Source organism: Daphnia carinata, chromosome 10 (assembly GCF_022539665.2).
Source record: "Daphnia carinata strain CSIRO-1 chromosome 10, CSIRO_AGI_Dcar_HiC_V3, whole genome shotgun sequence".
NCBI classification, from domain to species: Eukaryota; Metazoa; Arthropoda; class Branchiopoda; order Diplostraca; family Daphniidae; genus Daphnia; species Daphnia carinata.
In genome coordinates this window covers 5035151-5056165 of record NC_081340.1, presented here as the reverse complement: position 1 = coordinate 5056165, position 21015 = coordinate 5035151, and the positions used below count along the sequence as shown (strand labels likewise).

General features: G+C 40.9%; 4 protein-coding genes across 4 annotated transcripts; 1 reads left to right on the top strand and 3 right to left on the bottom strand.

The window, feature by feature from the left end:
- Window positions 1-206: 206 nt before the first annotated feature.
- LOC132088404 (ADAMTS-like protein 2) lies at window positions 207-8317 on the bottom strand. Its single transcript, XM_059497306.1, has 4 exons — window positions 7900-8317; window positions 3037-3085; window positions 275-510; window positions 207-219 (listed from the first exon to the last, which is right to left on the bottom strand). Exons 1-4 carry the CDS (start codon window positions 7926-7928, stop codon window positions 207-209), a joined length of 327 nt encoding a protein of 108 aa, XP_059353289.1. The 5' UTR covers window positions 7929-8317.
- A 2181-nt stretch (window positions 8318-10498) lies between these two features.
- Window positions 10499-12104, top strand: LOC130696105 (uncharacterized). Its single transcript, XM_057519185.2, has 3 exons — window positions 10499-10558; window positions 10619-11693; window positions 11771-12104. Exon 2 carries the CDS (start codon window positions 10776-10778, stop codon window positions 11655-11657), a length of 882 nt encoding a protein of 293 aa, XP_057375168.1. The 5' UTR covers window positions 10499-10558; window positions 10619-10775; the 3' UTR covers window positions 11658-11693; window positions 11771-12104.
- A 32-nt stretch (window positions 12105-12136) lies between these two features.
- On the bottom strand, window positions 12137-13417 carry LOC130696107 (ubiquitin thioesterase otubain-like). The gene is made up of 6 exons (XM_057519186.2): window positions 13267-13417; window positions 13137-13186; window positions 12748-13047; window positions 12613-12693; window positions 12424-12543; window positions 12137-12358 (listed from the first exon to the last, which is right to left on the bottom strand). Exons 1-6 carry the CDS (start codon window positions 13286-13288, stop codon window positions 12158-12160), a joined length of 774 nt encoding a protein of 257 aa, XP_057375169.1. The 5' UTR covers window positions 13289-13417; the 3' UTR covers window positions 12137-12157.
- Window positions 13418-14236: 819 nt separating this feature from the next.
- On the bottom strand, window positions 14237-20831 carry LOC130696093 (AT-rich interactive domain-containing protein 4B-like). The gene is made up of 20 exons (XM_057519165.2): window positions 20674-20831; window positions 20498-20605; window positions 20368-20433; window positions 20215-20308; window positions 20004-20163; window positions 19694-19939; window positions 19551-19630; window positions 19090-19474; window positions 18409-19003; window positions 18067-18317; window positions 17892-18003; window positions 17589-17830; window positions 16983-17521; window positions 16500-16909; window positions 16164-16411; window positions 15480-16098; window positions 15064-15413; window positions 14666-15000; window positions 14464-14583; window positions 14237-14388 (listed from the first exon to the last, which is right to left on the bottom strand). The coding sequence occupies exons 1-20, from the start codon at window positions 20674-20676 to the stop codon at window positions 14237-14239; spliced, it is 5115 nt and encodes a 1704-aa protein (XP_057375148.1). The 5' UTR covers window positions 20677-20831.
- Between the last annotated feature and the right edge of the window lie 184 nt (window positions 20832-21015).

Genomic DNA, 21015 nt, shown 5'->3' with positions numbered 1-21015 from the left:
CAATATATATTTAAATATAAATTCAAATCATCTAAATTCTAATTTATTTGGTTTCCTAAAATGGAACAGAAAAAAAAAATAAATGTGGGATTTTCCAACATGGAAAGTATTGTCTTTCCGGATGCCTGTGGAGTCTAGACTGCCCGGCCCAAGGACGCGGGGCCGTAAGGGACAACGTTTTGATGTTATGCGTGTAATGTGGAAAGCTACTCGTGTAAGCTATAAGAATAATAATGGTAATAAGACAATTCACGAAAAAAAAAAGTAAACTTACCCTCGCTGTAGGCATTCACGGGTCTGGGTCGATACGCCTCCGCCACATGTACGAGAGCATTCCGACTGATCGGACCACTCGGACCAGATGCCCGATTCCAATGTAGATTGTAGGCTAATGACATCCGCTTCTGGATCCGGCACGCCGACGAAATCTGTCAAGATAAACGACGATCTGCTGCCTCGATGTTGCCTTTTATGTCGCGTCGATCGTCCATGGTCTGCATCCAAATGACTCTGTAAAAATGAAAAGAAATCATAGTTATGAATTCATAAAATCAACTACATCGTACACATCCATCAACAAACTATTTATAGGAAACTGCTCTAAAAAAATGAAACCCCCAAATGCAGGGTTGCACTACAACAACGAAACTTCATCAAGTTCAAATTGCTACGATGATGGATTATCAAGGGTAACATTTGAAAAGATTAGATTTATATTTTCCAAAAAAATCCCAGCGGCAAAAAACCTTGGCAATAGTTTCCCGTCTCATTTTTACTTTTCTTTTCTTCTTGCATGCAAATTTTTTTTTAAAGGCATTTCCAAATGTCGGCACAATAGGTATGGCCAAGGACGTCGCTTTCGGTTTGACGTAAATATTTGTTTACTGTTCCTCCCGTGGAAAAAAACTAAATGAACCGCATCAGACAGCAAATCTTGTAAACATTATCCTGTCAGGCGAGAACTGTTGTTTTGTTTGTTTTTTTGCCCACCTGGGCAGATGGGACATTAAAGCACCTGTGACACAGCTGAGATTTCTGCGGTGTGCAATCGACACCTGCCAGCCAGCAGACGAAACAGAACCCCTTTTTCGGGAGATGGATTTCGTGCAGCGTGATTGAGTATCGCTTTCAAATCAAAGGCAACGATCACATACGACAAGTCGTAGACAACGTGGCCTCAATCTTCGTCAGACGGTGTAAAATTGAAACGAAGAAGCTTAAAAAAAAAAAACATCCCGTAGTGTCAATTCCTTAAGTGTGTGTGTCTATATCAGTCCAAGAATGTCATCTACTTAGCATTCCGATTCTTAGACAAGGAAAAACGGGAGAAACAACCAAAGGCAATCTAGGGAGGGGTGTGAGTCACCGAGGTAAATGTACGTTCGTTGTTAACTTCTTTCTTTGGTGAGTGACAGCAGAGCTCGGGACATTTAAATTTAAAATGACTGACTCGACGAGTGATGATGGTAGCCATAATAGCACCAGTGGCTTCGCTCTGTTCTCGGGTCTATTCGGAGCACGAAAATAGAGGCATAGACGGGGAACACAGACATAGAAAAGCCTAATGAGTCAAACGAGGTGTGCTGATGAGAGAAAATTCGTCTAGTTCGCAGGAAAAAAAAATTTCTGACACAACAGATCAACACCAAAGAGGAAGAAGGAAAAAAAAAAAAAAAAAAAAAAGGCCACGAAGTTCGTGACTTGGTCGGCTCTGTGGTTTCAGAAGAATAAGGGGAAGGAAAAGGAGGCAGTTGTTATTTCTCACCCCTTGCTGTGGCGGAGGGTGACTATTCAAGAAAAAAAAAATTGCCTTTCATCATATCCGAAAAAAAAAAATGGAGGGGAAGGAAAGTTTTACAGCCCCAAGAAATTGAGAACGGAATATTCAATCTTGTGTCGAGGAGACGTTACATATCCCAACCGTTAAACGGTTCATAGACACGCCATTGTGTGTTAAGATTCTTTTTTTTTTTATTCTTCTTTAAAAAAAAAATGAATTCTTTATTAATTCACTACACCGAGCAACAATAGCCAAATTAAACGGAGAAATTCCCTAAGATCTACGGGGGAACAATTGATGGATTATTAACGTTTAGCACTCGTCTTCTATTTTGATTCGAGGGGGAAACAAGAAAAGCCGCTCGTTAAATTGTTTTCAATGATGACTTGGCAATTATACGAATAAAAAAAATGGATATAAATTCACAAGATTTTCATCTCGAAAAAAAAAAAGAATGATTTATTGTTATTTGAATGATTTATCCCATTTTTTTTTTATATTTCTACGACCCGAACATTCCCACCGGCTTTCGCGTGAAAAATCCCGAGATGTTGCGGTGCTATCAGAAACAAGATTCGAAACATCTTTTTCGTGGGGGGATAATCGATGACAAAAAGCTAAGTGAATTATCGTGTGCTCCGAGTTTAATTGAAAATTGTTTATCGCACCGCTTTCGAATGATCCGAGTTTCCCGCCCTAAAACCAAATACGGGAGAAACCCAAACGGCGGTGAAAAATCACACAAAGGCCCCAAAAACAAAAGAAGAAACAAAAAAAGAAAACCTATTTGACTTTCGATCTCACAGATTCCCTCCTCTTTCTCTTATCTCTACTTGAATCAACAATCTCTTGGTGTTTTTTTTTCCATCCGAGATGTATATCGCGAGAGAGGGCCCATAGCGTGACGCAATCAAATTATATTTGGCCCTCGACTTTCCTCAAACTGTAGACATAGAGACGTGTTTGGGGGGAGAGAAAGAAGAATCCTATTGTTTCTACCCATCGGCCTATTCGGAAAATAATATTTTATTTTTTGAAAATTCAAATTCGATGCCTGAAAGGGAAGACCGAAAAGATTGAAATGAAGCAGCAGCCAACCCACCCACGTAGTTGTCTGTTATGTTTGAAGAATGAAAAGAGGCTGGGACTTGTCAGTGTGTCACGATGATTTGCATTTGATAATGAATATCGCTAGAGGCGATGACAACCGCAGAAGTACAGCCCTTTTCGTTATTCTATGGGTAACGTATACTTACGTCAACGGTTGCAGCGATGAAGGCGGTGGCCAGCACCCACAATAATAACCTGAAAATAAAAATACCGACAGGTAAGATGAGGTTTGATCACACACACAAACACAGAAAATAGAGAACAATTCAGTGGTGCGGTGAAAAATCCGCATTTTCCTGTAATGCGATATCATTCCCATTACACCCGTCTGCAATTTTTTTTTTCAAAATAAAAGAAAACAACTTAAGAAAATAAAAAATGAATAATAAAGAAAGACAACCAGACTGAGGGTTGCGACATTGGATCACTAATATAAACACAGATTTCTTGTTGTGTTTTTTTCCCGACTATTCAAACACGAACGCTGTTAGCAAGTGGTGAAGAAACCCAGACATTTATCGATAAGGCCTCCATCGCCATCCATTTAAGAAGTTGTCTTTGCGCTAAACAAAAAAGGAATGAAAGATAAACGCGGACCGTTTTTCAACAACAACAAAACACACAATCGACTAGTGTTGACCTTATAGGAAAACCCGATGGAGATTGTGCGTATATCGATGGTCAAACAAGAAACGGCCAAAAGAGTCAATACATTCGCAGTCTTCAATCAATTTTGTGCCCACCTTTGGTGACGCAAAATTAGGAAAACATCAAACATCGATGACCGTGCATCAAATGAGATGCGCCCGCATTTTACAAGACAATGAGATACCACCCCCTTCTTTTTGGGAGGTTTTTATTTGTTGTATTTTTTTTTTTTCACGGTGAGTCAGGTTTTTGATACTGAACAATTGAAATCATCCTTCAAGGACGAGCACCTTTTTTTCGTTTTTGCTCTTTTCTTTTAAATAAAGACGCGCACCAGGTGGTTTTTAAGAAACGGCGCATTTCACAAATGGTGTCGTCGGGCGCCCGTTTTTCTCCTTTTGCTTCGAATTTCGTGACTTCCTCCAGACCATAACGTTCGGCAATATACCCCCCCGTTTTTGGAACTGTCTGCTTTGGCTTCTTGCCTTGACTATACAAATAATGGGAATCACGGCTGGCATTTCTTTGTGTTGTTTTGAGGAGAATACCTGGAAATTTATCTTTTCTCAAAAAAAATACTATGGGTATCGAAAGCCATCGATGATGAATCGATCAAGCTGACGTATGCAAGGCTGCGAGTGGGAGTGGTTTTACGGCCAGTTCGTGATCGATGAGCGAGGGAAAATCAAAAATGATATACTCCGTATTTGTTGAACGGATAATCGCGGTCGGAGAAAAATAACGAAAAACCTTTAGGGCTTCGGAAAAACAACAATTTTTTAAAAAATAAATCCCCCTTCATTTTTGTTTTTTTACCCCAAGACGTTATTCTGAACAACGTTTCAAGTTTACTTTCATCATTCATTATACGCTTGACCCTCCTCCCGTCAATCAGTATCAGGTTCCTGCTACGTTCAAGCTTCCCGATAATCTGTTTCATGCGAGGTTAACCTCTCAACTGTCGAAAAGAATTATATTATATTCACCCAGAAGGTGGAATCGAACCACTCTGACGCTAATCAGCTACAGGTAACTTCTAATTCTACGTTAGCGCGTCATTGGAAACCTGCGCACCGCTCAAAAACTAGTTCTGTCTACATACACCGTCTGGCTAAAGAAAAAATAATGCCAGTTACACGGATGATAAAATTCGCAATCAACAAACAAGGCCCTAAAAAAAGGACTCGAGTTACGCAGAAAAATGCCAAACATAAACTTAGGTTAAGCGATAACAAAGCACAAAGTTCATTGATCGAAAAGTTGAAGGCTAAACACGTCTCGATCGGGACTGTTTTGACAGCTCCTGTCACTAGGCGCGCGTGACTAGCCTTGCGCTTCCGGCCATTTTTTGTTGTGTTGTGTTTCCCCATCCATTTGGGCCTGCCCATCATTTTTTTTTCAGTTGCTGTTAAACGAAGAAGTTCCATCAATGAAGCAAAAAAAAAAACAATTGTTTGTATGCGGTTAAGCAAAGAGAAAAACAAAAAAGTCGATTGAAAAGTGGGAAATATTCCTAAGTTTAGTACTGATGGATGTGGACTTTCAACAAATTAGCATTTTTCACTAGACAAATCGTCAACGGGACATTCCATTTAAAGTGCCCGTCGCTTGTTTGCCCTATACAAAAAAATCCTTTAACCAGAGGGATGTGGGCCACCCGTTGCGATTCCAATACTTTCTCCCATCTCTTGGCTTTTTTTCTCCCTTTTTATTCCTGAATTATTCATCCTATTTTTATACAACGTCCATACACACACAAGTACTTAAAAGACACGGACCAGATGGCCCAGGCTTTTATCCTGCTATTTATATCAAATAGTCCGCCTCTTCTTCAAAATGTTGACTATTACGTAGAACCATCCCCCTCAATCAGCCAGTGCATCGACCCTGAATCGACGCCCACCGTAGAGACCTAATTCTCCTATTGATCCACATTTTTTTTTTATAATTCATTCATTTAAAAATCGTTCGATCAACAGTCCAAAAATAAAAAAGCAGGAAGAGGGAGGCAACGCTTTTCCGGCACAGATAATGCAATATTCATGTGTAGAGAGAGAGCGAGAAAAAAAAAATAATAAATAAAAATTCATATCAACCGTTTGCACACTCACTCACTCATACAAATCCCACACGTGTGTAAGAGAAATGATCGTTCTGATGTACAGCATTTATAAATTTATAACCAGAATAAATTTACCAAGATGATAGCGACGCTTGAACGAAAGGGAAATGCTGCATACAATATGATGAGTGTACCAAAACATGCCTAACCCGGAATTCTTGTTCCTACAAATCGATGTAGGGATTTTTTTTTTAAGGTCCCCTTATTATTATTCGTTTCTTTTTTTTTTCCTCGTCACGAGAAAATACGACCTAGAGGGTTGACACATTCCCTCCAAGTTTATAACATCAGCCGTGAAGGAGAAAAAAAAAGGGGGCATTTTCTATTCAAAATAGGAGGGCCATTTCGGTCGTGGTGGTATGTAACGTAACTCAATCGTTGGTAATCACGCTGGCTTATATTTAAGTCCGTCTACAATAGGTTACGAGACGTGTTCCGATCACACCGTTACGAGTCGTTGTGCAACGGATTTTTTTTTAAGGGCCTGTCTCACCTTATCCTTTCTGGCTCGTTGTGTTGAAAATATGTGTCGTGTTCCTCAAGATTCCTCAGCGTCTCATCTTACATTATAGGAGTCTATATAACCGTAGTGCACCGGACTACGAGCGCACCCCCCTCTTCTCTTCAATCTTTAATGCCTTATTGGCCTGGTAGACCACATCCCTCAGGTTGGCCTCTTTGCCAGCTGACCCATCAAATTTTCCTGACCCTCATGAAAAAAAAATGCTCCGCCTATGCCTTTTTTTTTTGTGACCTGTGTGGTCTCGTTATAATGCGTATATGAACACCTTAAACCAGATGGTCAACCCGAGGGGAAAGAAAAACAGCCTAAGAACAAAAAAAAAAAAGCGGGCATTAAAAGAAGAAGATTCGGCGAAACATGAAGCGCATCGTAACTTGTTTTCGTCTTCTTTTTGTTTGAATAGGCAAAAACAATGGATGTAATGCTTCTCCCTCATGGAAAAAGAGCATTAACACAATGTTTTTTTTTCTTTTCAAAAACAAGCTTATTATCTATGGCGTGAATCAAAGAATTGACTTCAATCAGCCAGTTCAAAATTTTGCATCGAAAAAATGCTGTAAAACGACAAAAAAAAAAAGCTTGACCTGAATAGGAATGTTCACAAAGATGGCACTCTCCGCAAAACTATAACCATCAAAAAAGGAAATCGGGCAAAAAAAAACAGAACCATCCTTTTAACGTGTACCTTTCCCTTCTTCTGTTCCCAACCGAAAAGAAAAATGTCCAACACGGTTGGCTGATTAGACAGTAAAAAAAAAGGGAATATGTTCTTCTTTGAAAACTGCCACGACAGCAATCGGATAAAAATGGAGATTGGCTCGTTTCTTTTCTCTCTCTTTTTTTATGTGCCTGAGAACAAATGTTTTGGGGACAGACTTCACTGCTCATTCATCTCGACAACCTACAGGGATATTCTTTCGTCTGTCATCGCAATTGTTGAAGAAGCTTTCCACCTATAGCTTTCCGCCCCCGCATCACCCTCGCCCATGTTTTTTTTTCTCTTTTCCGTTCTTTATTTTTTCTTCAAACAAAATCCGCGCGTTCATTGAAATAAAAGAAGAGGCCAAAGTACGAGCACTGTCAAAGAGATGCGCCTTTACGGGGGGAATTTCTTCGAAAAGTAGATGAGCAGAAGACAGTTAAAGCAGAACGAAGTAGACTTAAAAATGGGGGGCTGAATAGACAAGAGACAGAAGGGGAAAAAGACTAGTCAAAAAGAGCTATCAATCAGTTCCAACCGGCTGGAATGCTCTTCTTTTATTTTCTTCACAACCCCCTCAATTTTTTTTTCGCCTTTTCGCTCCAGAAGAAAATACGCATTGACTTTTCCCACCCACACGAGCCGCCGCTTTGTGAACTACGTGGTTGGACAAATACACGCGCATTCGACCTTTCCCTTTTTTTTTTGAAGCGATGAAAAACAACATTGTCCCGACAAATCTAAGCAAACACGACAAACAACTTCTTTCATGGACTCCCTTTTCTTTGATTAACATGTCATTTTTCCCATTAGGACGATTATTCACTTTTCAAGGACCCTAAAAATAAAAAAGTCGTGACAACGAATTGACAAGCGGCAAAATCCGACTCATTCATCCAGCAAGTCGTGACGAACGTTAACTAAATAATTTAAGAAACAAAACAAAAACTACCAAATCCTTTTTTTTTTCAACTCGCTGAGGAAATGCGAAGGAGATGGCGGAAAGAGTCACTTACCGGCCTCGATGCCAACCGGGTATTGTCATTTCTCGCGGTACCGGCTTGAGAATTGCGGTGAAATTCCAGACAGCACACTATTTTTTTTTTTGTTTTGTTTTTCAACGACCAATGTCTTTTCTTGTCTTAAAAAAAATTTTTGAATACTTCCCAACCAAATAATAAAAGTAACCAAGTTGACTGCGAATTGAAATAGCACGCGAAGAGCAAAAAACAATCAAAGCCCAACGATAATAACAAACATTAAAACGGCTTATGAGAGGACGAGGGGGGCGCGCGTCTCTCAACTGGGATGTTGCGCCCTTGCCACTCGGAGGATCACTGGCCGTCTGGCTAGACTGGAACGGTGACTTGATCCTTCTCTCTTATTCTTTTTCGCCTTATGCCCGCGGTGGACCCCTCCTCTTTACGCCAGAAATTCTCGCTCTCTACTGAGTCTCGTAGACGTGCCGAGAGCGGAGAAGCCCAAAAAATAAAAAGAAAGAGGTCTTTGCCTTCTCCTCCGCCTCCCGCCGTCGCCGCCACTACCGCCGCGAACTCTCTCATGAACCGCGCGCGCACTTATAATAAAATATTCCACCCCTTTTCCTTTCCATTTTTCTATTTTTTTCTGCTTCAAGTTTATTTTTTGTTGAAAAATATATATTTATTTAATTGCGGTTGTTGTTTTGTAGTCCGGCCAAAGGAGAGCACTTGGGGCGAATTTCAAAAACGAAAACAACAAGAGGAAAAAAATATATATATTTCAAGTGCTGTTAGGAATTCTTCAATTCGGCATAAAAGTTTTGAACTTGAGAGAGAAAATGGCTACTATTTTTTCTTTAGCCGAATCCATCAGGTCAACGTTAGATCATAAAGAAAACCGGTCTCTTCGGGATGACCACAGTTCTACTAGTATCAATAAACACGAGTGGTATCCACACACACACTCAGCAATGTCTCTTTTCCTCCTTACAGAAAAGAAAAATGCCTTGTTCGACAACGGTACGAAAAAAGAGAACCACGGCATTATGAAAAGAAAATGCCGACATAAAAGTATGTCGCGTCATATCAAAAAAAGGAAGCGTCAATACAACCTTTACATTACAGAAGGACGAGGGGAAAGTGGGACCCTCAAGGGTATGTCATTAGAAAGAACCTTTTTTTATTACTATTATTATTACATGACCTCTTCTTCGCCGTGGCGGGTCTTTTGACTGGCTTTGAATGGTTTTCTTATCTGTGTGGAACGATCGACGATTTGTCACTGGGGCTAATTGTCTGATGCCTTCCGAAGCTTCGACTGTAATGGACGTTACTTTGCCTCCGCTTCCAAAATATTCAAAGTCCCATTGAGGGGCAAAACATGTAAGTCGTCATTATTCGTTTACTTTTATGAATATTGTACTCCCTTCTTTCCGGAGGAGGAGCCTAAGATAGAGTGTTGACGAAAATCGGTCTATCGAAATCGGACAGACGTAACTGGAGCCTATTGATAAAAATCGTGGCTGGACGCAGCGAGGGGTCGGTCTGGTACGATATGACAGCATCCGCTCGCCTAGCAGATCAGCATCCGTCCTCCGTTTTTATCGGCAGGTCTGAACGAAGAATCACATGGCGTTTTCCGTTCCCACAAAATACGTTTTGTCTTCCCATGATTTGGCCAGGAAAAGCTATGCACAGTGGTATGCTACTATTCACTGTAACAGTTCGGACTTTCAAATATGATGCATAATACCGAAAGCACCATCTCCAGGTTTCCACGTTAACTACTTCGCAAGACATGGGAAACCAATACACGAGTTCAAACTCGAATTTCACGTCGTAAACACGTCTTCCAACCCAGTTATTGAAACCATCATTTGTGATAATCGATTTGGTTGTTAATCTCATCTACACTTATTTTCCAATGAAAAAAGGCAACTAAAACTATTTGAAATGACTTAAGAACGAACAGATTCACACAAGTAATTGAATTGAGCATCACATACCTAGCACATGGATTCCAGAGAAATCAACTTGACCGTTATCTTCATCAAAGTGAAAGACTTCAAAAATGATATTACTTTTCCTGTAAATAGAAAATTTATTGAAGCCACATCAACGAATGAATTTTATAAGGAAGTTTACTTACAAAATGAATGTACAGGTCAGAACTTGCTATCCAGTTGTTGAAACTTCAGAAACTTCAATCATTCAAAGTTTAATCATTCAAAGTTCAATCATTTGGTTTCATTTTCCCAAGAATTTAATCTACTTTTCCATAGGGGCACAGGGATACAAAATCTTAAAAAATATGGCCTCCAATACTTCAGAGAACAATGCTCACTTTTCCCACCTTTTTCATTCTTACACAAAACTCCACTTGAGTTTCCCCACCAAAGTGCGCATGGCCGTCCGATGTTGCATTTTTTAGGTTAGTATTTTATTAAACTATGTAATCGACTATTAATCGATAGTTAATAGAAATTTTCATTTATCTTGAATGGAAATTTTTGCACAAGCCGCATTTGAACAGAAACTTAATAACAATGCAATAAAATCTTGAAACCATAATATTCAAGAAAAGCGACAACACTGAATGACGTAATAGTGTAATACTAGCAAACACTATCAACAAAAGAGAAATCGACATAGGTCGCCATTTTCAGAGCGCTCTCTCCGCCCTACATTTTTCAAGGTATTAAACTCGTATTTGGTTGCATTTTATTCAAAAAGTAAACATTTGTAATCTTTGCAGTAATTTCAGATTGTAAGAGATATAGTAATTTCCCTGAAAGCACCCTGAAAGCGAAAGTCCTCTCGACTTCTAAGTAAGTTAGACGATCGACATAGGATCCCATAAACAGACTAAACTGTCTATTTGCTTTTCTTTTTCCAAAACAATTCAATCGAAAATGCCCGAGACTAAGCTTATCAGGCTAGTCAGCGCCAATGGAGGCATCCCTCAATCTATGAAAACATACAGAACCATAAATGTAACCCAGATGGGATCTGGACGAGACACTTTCAACGGTCCACACCACAAGGTAATCCGTGTGGCCTTGCCACAAAATGTTGTACTTGGAAGACCAGCCCAAGATAAAATTCCAGACATTTCATCACCGAGGTCAGATGATGATGTGGATGGAGCCTCCCTCTCCAAAAATGCACTTCTTGCCAGAGAAAATAGACTGAAGAAGAAACGCTACATCAATGGATTGGAAGAAAATCTTGCTGTCGCCAAGAAAGAAAACGAGTTACTAAAGGACAAGTTGAAGGAAAAGGATCTAACAATCGACCAACTGCAAAAAGAAATCTCGTACTTCAAAAGCATTCTTGCCAATGTTCAGGAGATATCTGGTCTTATCAAAACAATCAAGCAAGAATCACACATTCCAATGTCTACATCGTTAAGGCCATCAGTTCATCCTATGAAGAGAAAATCTGTAGCAGAGTTGCCTATGATTGATGACTCAAAAAGGATAAAAATCGAAAGAACAAGTGAAAGCTCAAGTTGCATGAGCGCCATCCATGATGATGAGGACAGTTACGACTGGATGCCGAGTTCGCCGTCATGCCCAACGCAACTTGATGCAGAATCACTAGACGTGTTGTCCAATTTCAGTGAAGAAGATATAAATTTATTTGGTGACGACACACTTCTACCCGAGCCCACGCGCCAAACAGTGCCTTTCTCTGCTGGAATATGTCTACATGTGTTTAACAAGCAAATGTCACTCGAGTTTTGTGCCGCCTGTGCCACGAGAGCCCAGGAGAAATGGTCTTCACAAGTTTAGAAACCTGGAAAAATGACTTGCAAGCATTCTTTAAATGTAGGTGTCCCATGTCATTTACATGCTATGCCAGTATTTTTGTTTGTATTATGCATTTTCTCTATGAATATCCACAGTGTTATTGTACATTGACGGAGCATACTACCCCCTATATGATCATCTGCAGAGGGTTCTTGCGACATTTGGTTTGGTTAAATATGTATCACTGACGGTCTGTTTTTACTCCGCTCCCAACCAGGGGGGTTTTGCGAAATTCGAAATATCATTAATGGTGTGCAGTGTTTTGTTTCGTTACAGGTTGCGGAGCTATTGACGAAAAGCGGAAGTCTACCCAATCAGTCTGGTTTTAAATAGGTTTTTTCTCAATAATTTTCTAGATAGAAGACTGGCATGGCCGTGATTTATGTACCATTTACTCGTCATACACAGAATACAAATCTTTATCCATAATCTTTTTGTTTTTGTTTTTTGAAAAAAGGAAATATTGTTAAATTTATTTTTATTTACTTGTACAGAATATCATAATGGCCCGGCCGATAAAGAAGGTAAACAGACGGAGTACAATCTTCAGGGAAATCATGCTCTGGTGGATTAGTTGTTATTTCACCGCGGTCTAAATATACTACTCGAATACCAACGTTAAGACCAGATCCTAATGCTATGGCATGCATGTGATCGGATTCTCGATACATGGGTTCCACTTCCTAAGAGCCACAGATAGAAATTAGTAAACCTTACGGTCTCAAAAAGTATTGCTACAACTTGGTACCTGTTGACAAAACTCTTTCATGCTCCTGTCTCCTTCCAGGAAATTCTGATAGAAGTCCTCCTCTTTTTGCAATTGTCCTGATGTAACAAGGCGAAGGTATACAACCAAATAATCGCTTGTCTGCATACATGTAAATTGTGCCAAGTGTTTAAAAAAAGTAATTTTAAGTTAGCCTATAGCAATCATTACCCCTGAGTCATTGAAAATTCGATGAAGTTCTTCGACATCCATTTTTGATTCTCCACCAAGACGGTTCACAATCTCCATAAACTGAAAACCAAGTTGCAAGAATCAATTGGTACTTTTTGTTTAGATCTAATATACCGAATCAAAAAAGTCTTCGACAGTAAATTTAGGAAATCCCTGGGATATCAACTGATCCTTTGTGCCCATAACAAGAGCTTGAAATTTTTTCCACTCCTCCTCGTTATCCAGAAGTCTCTCAAAGTATGAAAAGCCAAATCCTCTGTAGAAACAATTCCCATCTGGTCGCACTCTTCTTAGTGATTGATACACATTTGTCAATTTTGTCAGTTTGTTTACATAAACAGGATCATTCATGTACTCTTGTAACAGACATGTTAATGGTTGTAACTGCCCAATCAATGGATGGCTTTCTGCAACCTATCAAAGAGGTGAACAATTTCTTAAATGTTAAACGATTAAAGACATTCACTGCCACATAGCAAGAACAGTAAAATTTGAGTTTACACCTCTTTCTCTATCTGTCTTTGCTGATTAAGGATTCCTTCATCTTGGATTTCTTGATTTAGAAAAGACATAAAAGTTCGACACAATAATGAGAATCGACATCTTATTTAAGATGAAACAATTGAGATATACCCGATTCTGGTACCATTTCCATATTTGACCTACTTATACTTAGGTGAGACTGTATTGTCACCAATAACAGTATAAAGCTGAGAGAAAAAAACAGAGGGGAAATATAATGAATCGTTCACTACCCCAGATAACAGCTGTCTTGTTTGCGTCAGTCAACGGGGTGTTAATTTCATTTACAGCGTTGCGATTTAACATTGACCCTTTTTTTTTTAAATTTTTTTATCCGCTAATAAATTGTATTTCAAAATTCGATCGCCAAAAGACATAATTATCGTATTTTTCGTTTCCATCTCATAGCTGGAGGATCTCGGAAATGGGTTACTCAATTATTATTTTTTCTAAAATAAGGGAGGTAATGGCCGCAATACCATAAGAAAAACTGTGAGGTCATAGGATAAAGTTAGGGGCTACTCGGAAAAACACAAAAGCCTTAATTTCTGAATAAAAAAGACGAAATTTTGAGAGGACAGGAAAGGATGCAAAACAGTCGGTAATCAATCATTTAAAATGCGAGTTTCATGTCACCACGTCAACAACCTTTACAATCGGCGGGAAGTTTGCTTCTCTAATTTTAAACAAATGGCAACCGATTGAATCAGCAGTGGGTTTCCAAACAGTTACTACACCAGTTCAGCACCTTTTCAATAGTTACCACAATGCATGGTTATTGCTAATGGTATGAACATGTGCTTGTCTCTTTAAGTTACTGATGGGACCACCAGTGGTTCTTTCATGAAGTATCAATTGTCAAGGCTCCAGTCATCACGCATCCACGATGAGGATGTTGAGAGAGTATTCCATACACGGGCACGTATACAAGCAAAAAGGAGAGAACATTTGGAAATGCATGATTCATCGCAACGACGGTCAGTTAGAAATAAATAACACAAACTGTTTGTAGTAAAGTCACTTGTCAGAATCGAATTAAAATTCAGAAAAACCTATTGTGCATGTGTTTGTTTTTGATCCATCAAGACGTAGCTTCCTTTTCTTTGCGCTTAAGCTTCTTTCTCCGTCGGTCAATAAGCATTACCCTCGCTTTCAATGCACTGTAGGTTTGTCTCAATTCCCGGAGTTTATCTTGCAATGAAGCGATGCGCTGTGATGCGTCCAATTCTGGGTCTAAAAGCAACGAAAAATTTTCAAAATGCATCAAATTTTATAGTTTAGACGTTTCGCAATAATCACTGGATTTACCGAGATCTGTGCAGAAATTGTATCTTGTAGAACGAGGCTGATAGTTTGTTAAGTTGATACAGCCTGACACTATACTGGAGGAATTCACATAGTCCGTGGTAGTGTCCTCGCTGTCAGAACCTTGAAAAAGAAAAACAGACAATAATACCTCAGAAACTAGAGCTTGGTTCAATAGAATTCATTTCAATAATAAATGACTTACCAGTTCTTCTAGGGCTTCGACCGTGACCTCGGCCCCTGCGCGCTGAATTTGGATCACACGCAGACATAACGACCCCTCGTCGACGTCGTTTAACCGGTGATTCTTCCTCTGGGTGTTGTTGCATTTGACGAGGGCCTTCATCCTCTCGTCGTTTCAGAACTGGGGTTGGCACGGGTTGAGCTGTTGCGCTGGCTCTTGGCCCGACGTTACGAGCCACAGGGATTTCGACTGTGTTTTGCAAAACCTGAGGATTCGGAGCTGCATTGTCGTTTTCTGAGAATTCACGGTCAGACTTCACACTACTATCGTGATCTGGCGACATGCCGCCATGATCCCTAATGTCCAAGCAAAATTTTTTTTAAATAACTCAAAATCACATAAAATCGGACGGTCATTACCCTTGGGGTGAGCTAGATGACGAAGAAATACTTCCATCTGGCGTTGTAGGGGGCGTGTTCTCTAATACTAGAGAAGGTCCTCCAACTGGGCGTACACATCCAGGTCGCTGCATAGCTAATGCTTGACGTAGACCTCGCTTACGATTGGCACGTGGTGCTGAATTGTTCCCACCTGATAAACCTCGAGTTCGGGGCATATTAGGTGCCGAAGGTGCACTAGCGAATGGCATTTCAGTTGAGCGGGACGTCGAAGGGATTGGAAGAGAAATGTCTGGAAGATCTGAGGAAGGAGCTGTAGAATGTGTCACTGGGCTACCTGGAATCGTTTCTTCGCATAGCAGAGAATTTTCCTGCAAACACGGAATGGGATATGTTATAAATCAAAATGGATTAAGTGGATCATAAAAAAAACATACGTCTAAATCTTCGTCTGTTTTCAATTTTGACAGACTAGAGCAATTTGGGCTAGATTTCCTTACTGCAAGTAGGCAGTCTGGCTCGTTGTCCTTATCCGCTAGTTCATCGTCTTCGGCGATTTCCGAAGGGGTAGAATCACTTGAAGCCTTTTCATCATCAACAACTTTATTGGGCATAGTTTCACTTGCGATTCCGGGATCTTCAGGTGAATCTTCATCCGACTCTATAAATTCTCGGCTGATGGCTTTTCTGGCACCAGCTTTTCTTCGCTCTCTTTTTGATGGAAGCCTATTGTTCTTGGTGTCGTTCGCTGAGGAATCTTCTTCAACTCCGTCCTCTTCTTCATCTGCATCCCCGTTGTCGTCCTCATGTTCTTCTGCGGCCTTTCTCAATTTTACCTCCAGAGACGTAGATTTATGGGCAAAAACTACGGGTGTACTGGAGGTAGCCACAACTGGGCGAGCTGCAACGGCAGGTATTGGTGGCATAGGCAGTATGGGACTTGGCGATGCAACTGGTGGCGCCAAATCTAAACAACTCACAGTAGAGGCCTGAGGTTGCTCCTCCGCTAATTTTTCTTCTTCAGCAGGTGGATCCTCTGCTTTAGGACTTGTAGGCCTAAAATGCAAGAAGGAATCATCCGTTAAAAAAAAAATCTGGATTTTATCTATAATATTTCGAACCCAATCGGCAGCGTTGGCAGAGGCGGCTGCGGTGGCGGTGACTGAGCATTTGAAACAGGCGCTATGGAAATGACATCATCGCTTGGCTGAGTAGCTACGGGTGATGGACAAGAGGTCGTTGGAGTTTCTTGCGTCGGTTCCGTCTCCTCTGGTGGCACAACTAGCACTGTGATGGCCGTCGAACAAGAACGACCACCACGAGGCGGTGAGGTAATAACAGATTTGCTTCTTTCGGCTGAACCTGACCGCTAAGAAACGGAAACAAAATTTAACATCGTTTCACCGAAAATTTATACGATTAATTTTCTTAATCGTTAAAATTAAGAATGCATTTACCACCGGTGCAGCATTAGTTTTCTTTGGACTGGGATCTTCCTCCTCCTCTTTCGTAGATTTCCGCTGATTAAAACGATGGTGAACTCTATCTTCATTAAAGGGGGATTCACGGCGAGCTCGGACCTCAAATTCGAACGGCTCCGGTTCGCGGAATTCATAAATATCATCGTCTCCCCTGCCAGTTGCCGAGGCTAGGGATTCGACGGCATGCTGTTGTTGTTGCACGGGAGAGACAACTGTGGACGTAGTGGAAACAGGTGAGACGGCTATCGGGATGGGAGGCGGTGGCAGACTTGGTGGTACAGGTGACGAAACTTTAAGAGCAATTGTTGTAGCAGCAATATCAACAGGCATTTTGAGCTCCGAACGAATTTTTTTCAGATCAAAGTCTTTTCCTTTAGGTTCTTCCTCTGCAAAAGCGTAAAAGAAGGATTCTGAATAAAGATACTACGTTAATCGAACGGAATTAGAACATCGACTGACCGGACACGGAAATGAGATCGGCAGCAGGTTCTGAGGTTTTCTCTGCTTCAACTTGTTCTTCTTTAATGGGCACAGGATCGATCACAGCAGATTCGGGTGCCGTTACAGCCCGACGTCGGCCTCTTCGAACAGGCGTTAGCGTCGTAATGCTGGCTGAAACATCGACAACAGGAGGATCTTGTACTTTGTTCTCTGACGGCATTTGTTCAGTTTCTGAGATCCTGCGTCGCTGATGTCTCCTCCGTGGAGTACGATCTGATTCCTCTACATCGACTGGCTCCGATTCTTCGCTTTCGACACTCGCTGAAGCAACTTTTTTGGTAGGCTTCTTTCGAACGCGAACTGTACCCTCTTCCTCCTCGTCATCCGACGAATTCATACTTTCGGCTGACATACCAGATATTTCTGAAATACGTCGAGAACGACGGCGACTATTTTTGGTAGGAGGGATTTTGCTGCCTGAATCTTCACCAGACGCAAGGTTAGCATTTCTTTGCCCAGTCGACGAAGTAGACGTCACTGATGATGGTGTTGCTGATCTGTAGAAAAAGAATGAGATTGTGGCATTGCGCGGAACGGTTTTCTCTAGAACACGAAACAAACTACCTTGACGAATCTTGTCCACGCGTTCTACCTCGTTTGGCAGGAACGGTTTTTCCACTAGGAGCTGAGGTACTGGTGCGTATAGTACCTTGGCCATGCACAGATTTGCTTCGTTTGCGATTAGGCGTCCAAGTTAGATTTTCGGCAATGCGAGCTCGCTTAATCCATTCATCGTATCGCGTATTCCAACCCGTATAATGAACCAAATATAGTTTGCTCGAACCCTCACAGCGTATTTCACAGACCTGGAGGGCGCAATATTAATCAGTAATTTTGTTTGGAAAAACACCAATAACTATAACAAACCTTGGCTTCATATGTAACTTTGGAGTCTTGTATTGGTTTGTCACCGTAGTAGACCTTGAGTTTATCGCCAATCTGGACATCAACATTAGCCGGAAGCCGCCCTCCTTCGTCCCTACAGTCGGGTACGTTAGAATTTAGAAGACAAACATATTTGAAAGCAAAGTGTGTTACTTACTCCTCAGAGTCACCCAAAGCTCTAGGTTTACGGCCCCTTCGTTTCGGTGTTGGTTCTTCTTGATCTACCGTAATATGCTCTTCTTCGGCCATCTTTGGTTCTTCTACTTTTCCGGCATCTTCACTTTTACGCCCACGGTTTTTGGGTTCCCTACCAGGCGTTTTATTCTTCTTCTCGACGTTTTCTTTAGGCTTCTTTTCGGAATCTTCTTTGCCATTCGCGTTTTCTTCTTTCACCTTAACACGAATCGTCTAAACAAGGAAATCGTAATTTCGTAATTAACTTCACCATAGAACATCATAACTAAAGAAAATTACAGCCCATCTTGCCTGTAATTTATACCTTATCATCTTCTTCAGTTGTTTTTTCCTCCATTCGACTTTTCCCGCGTTTACGTGCCGAGCGATTAGCTTCCGGCTGTTCAGTTTCATCTGATTTTTCCCGTGGAATGCGACTCCGGGTGCCCCGTTGGCTCCGAACCGAATGGCTGCTGTTACTTTCGACTTCCTGTTCAATCGCTTCATCGCCACCACTTTCTTCTTCTTTTTTCACTACCACAAGTTTCGTTGTGATTGTATCCTGTAAACGAAGAGGCAAAGAGCGTTCTCTTTGCTTTCGAGGAGGAGGCTGAGATACAGACGAAGACTCATCGATTTCCTCTTCTTCAACGGTGACAGAAATACTTTCCTCGTCTACTACAACAGCAGTTTCTATCATTGGCACTAATTCTTGGGTGGATGGCGACACAGGTATCTCTTCTTCTACTTTTATCTTTTCTTCTTCTTCTAAATCTCCTTTAGGAGTGGATGACCCAGAAGTGCCACGGTCTCTATCGCGGATCAAGCTGCGCCCCGGTCGTGCTCGTGATTTAGCTCCACGGGGACTATTCATTGTGCAGCCAAGTTTACGGTAGAAATCTTCGAACCCGTACAAATACCTGTACCAACAAAAAGAAATACATTGAAGAATTAACGCTGAATACCAGCGCCATCAACCATCTTCCGATAAACTATTTATACGCACTTTTTGTAAGCTTGCTTAACATGGGTTGAAGAGTTTGAGGCTGAGTTCAAAATTAGCTTCTTTGTAACTACTTTCCAGCCATTCTGATTAGTAACGCGATTAAAGCCGCCCATCTTGTTAACGATCTTGAACAATCGGTATAGATCCAGATCGCGACTATTAATTGTTGGCCCTTTGTTGATCGGTGTTCCGTTGTCGTCCATGAATTTATAAAGCTGTGCCACAAAGTGGTCTTTCTCTTCACGGGTCTCTTCGTCAGAGCTGTCTGCGTCTGAGCCTTTACTTTCATTGATGCTGCCAGCATCATCTAATCCGAAAAGCACTTCACGATCCCAGTGCGCAGGCAATTCATTTTTGTCCAAATACTGCATGGCTTTCTCAATAGCTGTAAGATTGAAATTTTTAAATATATATTTTAAATATACCATGAAAATTTTTAATTGCGAAAAAAATGTTAATACCTGTTTTCAGAGCGTTATGCTCTGTTTTCAAAGCTATTTCACGAGTGAACTCCATGGCTTCTTTCTTTGGCACGGTGTAACTAAACGAGAGAGGTATTTAAAACCATGTTAATGTACATTTACAGATCGGAACTATAGCTTACTATCTGGCGTCTTTGAAAGAGCGAACAAGATACTCGTCCTTGACATGAATGGATACAGCATCTTGGGCAGTAGGCGCTACAATAAGACCGGGAAACCAGGTCTCTTTGCCTTTCTTTTTGTCACTAACTTCAACGCACACAATTTTCCCGATATTAGGTTCACGATCTTCAGGCTTTCTTGTCGCACTTTTTTCTGGGCGACCCAATTCAGAATCTTCATCACCATCTTCATCACTACTTTCATCCCTATGGCAGATGATAAAAGAAAATGAATCAGATGATCCCTCTTCTTTGACCATGTCACTTCTACCTTCTTCTTCCGCCTCGTCTACCACCAAGCACAGGTGTGCCAAAGTGTTCTGGATGTGTTAATGGCAGTTGATCAAGAGTTTCACCCTCTGCAAAATGTCTACCACTTTTTAGACATAAAGAAGTCCGTCTCAAGGTAGTAATGTCTCCATCATCAAATACTGCAAGGAAAAGATTAATGAAGTATAAAAGCTATGTCTTGCAATTCTTACCAACTGTATATTGACTGCAATCTTGAATTTTGTTGATTACAGCTTCAACGAATTGGGCTTTTTCAGGATGCTTGGCTTCCACTTGTGCACCAACCTAGTTTATCAACAGTAGAGAAAAGATACCAACAACACAGACTTGCAAATTTGATTTACCCTCAATAGTCCCTTGATTTGATCATCAGAAACCACAGCGCTGCCGAGGCCCAATTTGAACATGACCTATGAATATCAGTATAAAAAATTATGTGCTTAAATTTCCCATCCCACTTCATAGTTCACTCACTTTGCACTTGATACTCTTGACCACTTTCCGAACTTTGGCTTCGCAGAAAGCGCCTTTGTACTTGGCACTCACTTCTGTCCCAACAGAGAGAAATGGAGGATCGTCGCCCTGCATGATAATGATTAAAGAGAATATTGTACTGATAATTTGTGAAGAGACGTCGAATATTAACTCACCATTTTTAACGAAGAAGGTCAGCTCTCAACATATACGTTGATAGCAAAAAATGACCTGAATTTCTCCACCAAATTTCCGAAAAGTGGACCAACAAAACCCGAAGCGGGCAGCTACATACAACACTCGCTCAGCTGATCCAATGTTGCCAGAGAAACTAGTCACGGGCATATGAAACGGGACGTATACCACCGTGGCACCGTCCACCAGTTTTCTGCTTTGACCATTGTTGTTTAGTTTTTTTTTTATCTTTATAACGTGCACACGGCTTTTCTTGTAAGCTGGTAGATCCTTTTATCACTAGAACATAAATAAATAGCAATGATGAAAACATAAATATGTAG

Coding starts and splice junctions, on each gene's coding strand:
- LOC132088404 (XM_059497306.1), bottom strand. CDS start 7,928: ATGACAATACCCGGTTGGCATCGAGGCCG. Junction 3,086..7,899: donor CCCGGTTGGCATCGAGGCCG/GTAAGTGACTCT, acceptor TTTTATTTTCAG/GTTATTATTGTGGGTGCTGG. Junction 511..3,036: donor TCATCGCTGCAACCGTTGAC/GTAAGTATACGT, acceptor TCATTTTTACAG/AGTCATTTGGATGCAGACCA.
- LOC130696105 (XM_057519185.2), top strand. CDS start 10,776: ATGCCCGAGACTAAGCTTATCAGGCTAGTCAGCGCCAATGGAGGCATC.
- LOC130696107 (XM_057519186.2), bottom strand. CDS start 13,288: ATGGAAATGGTACCAGAATCGG. Junction 13,048..13,136: donor AAAGACAGATAGAGAAAGAG/GTGTAAACTCAA, acceptor CCTCTTTGATAG/GTTGCAGAAAGCCATCCATT. Junction 12,544..12,612: donor GAATTTTCAATGACTCAGGG/GTAATGATTGCT, acceptor ACATGTATGCAG/ACAAGCGATTATTTGGTTGT.
- LOC130696093 (XM_057519165.2), bottom strand. Junction 16,910..16,982: donor CGATCTCATTTCCGTGTCCG/GTCAGTCGATGT, acceptor ACGCTTTTGCAG/AGGAAGAACCTAAAGGAAAA. Junction 15,001..15,063: donor TCATCTAGCTCACCCCAAGG/GTAATGACCGTC, acceptor CTTGGACATTAG/GGATCATGGCGGCATGTCGC.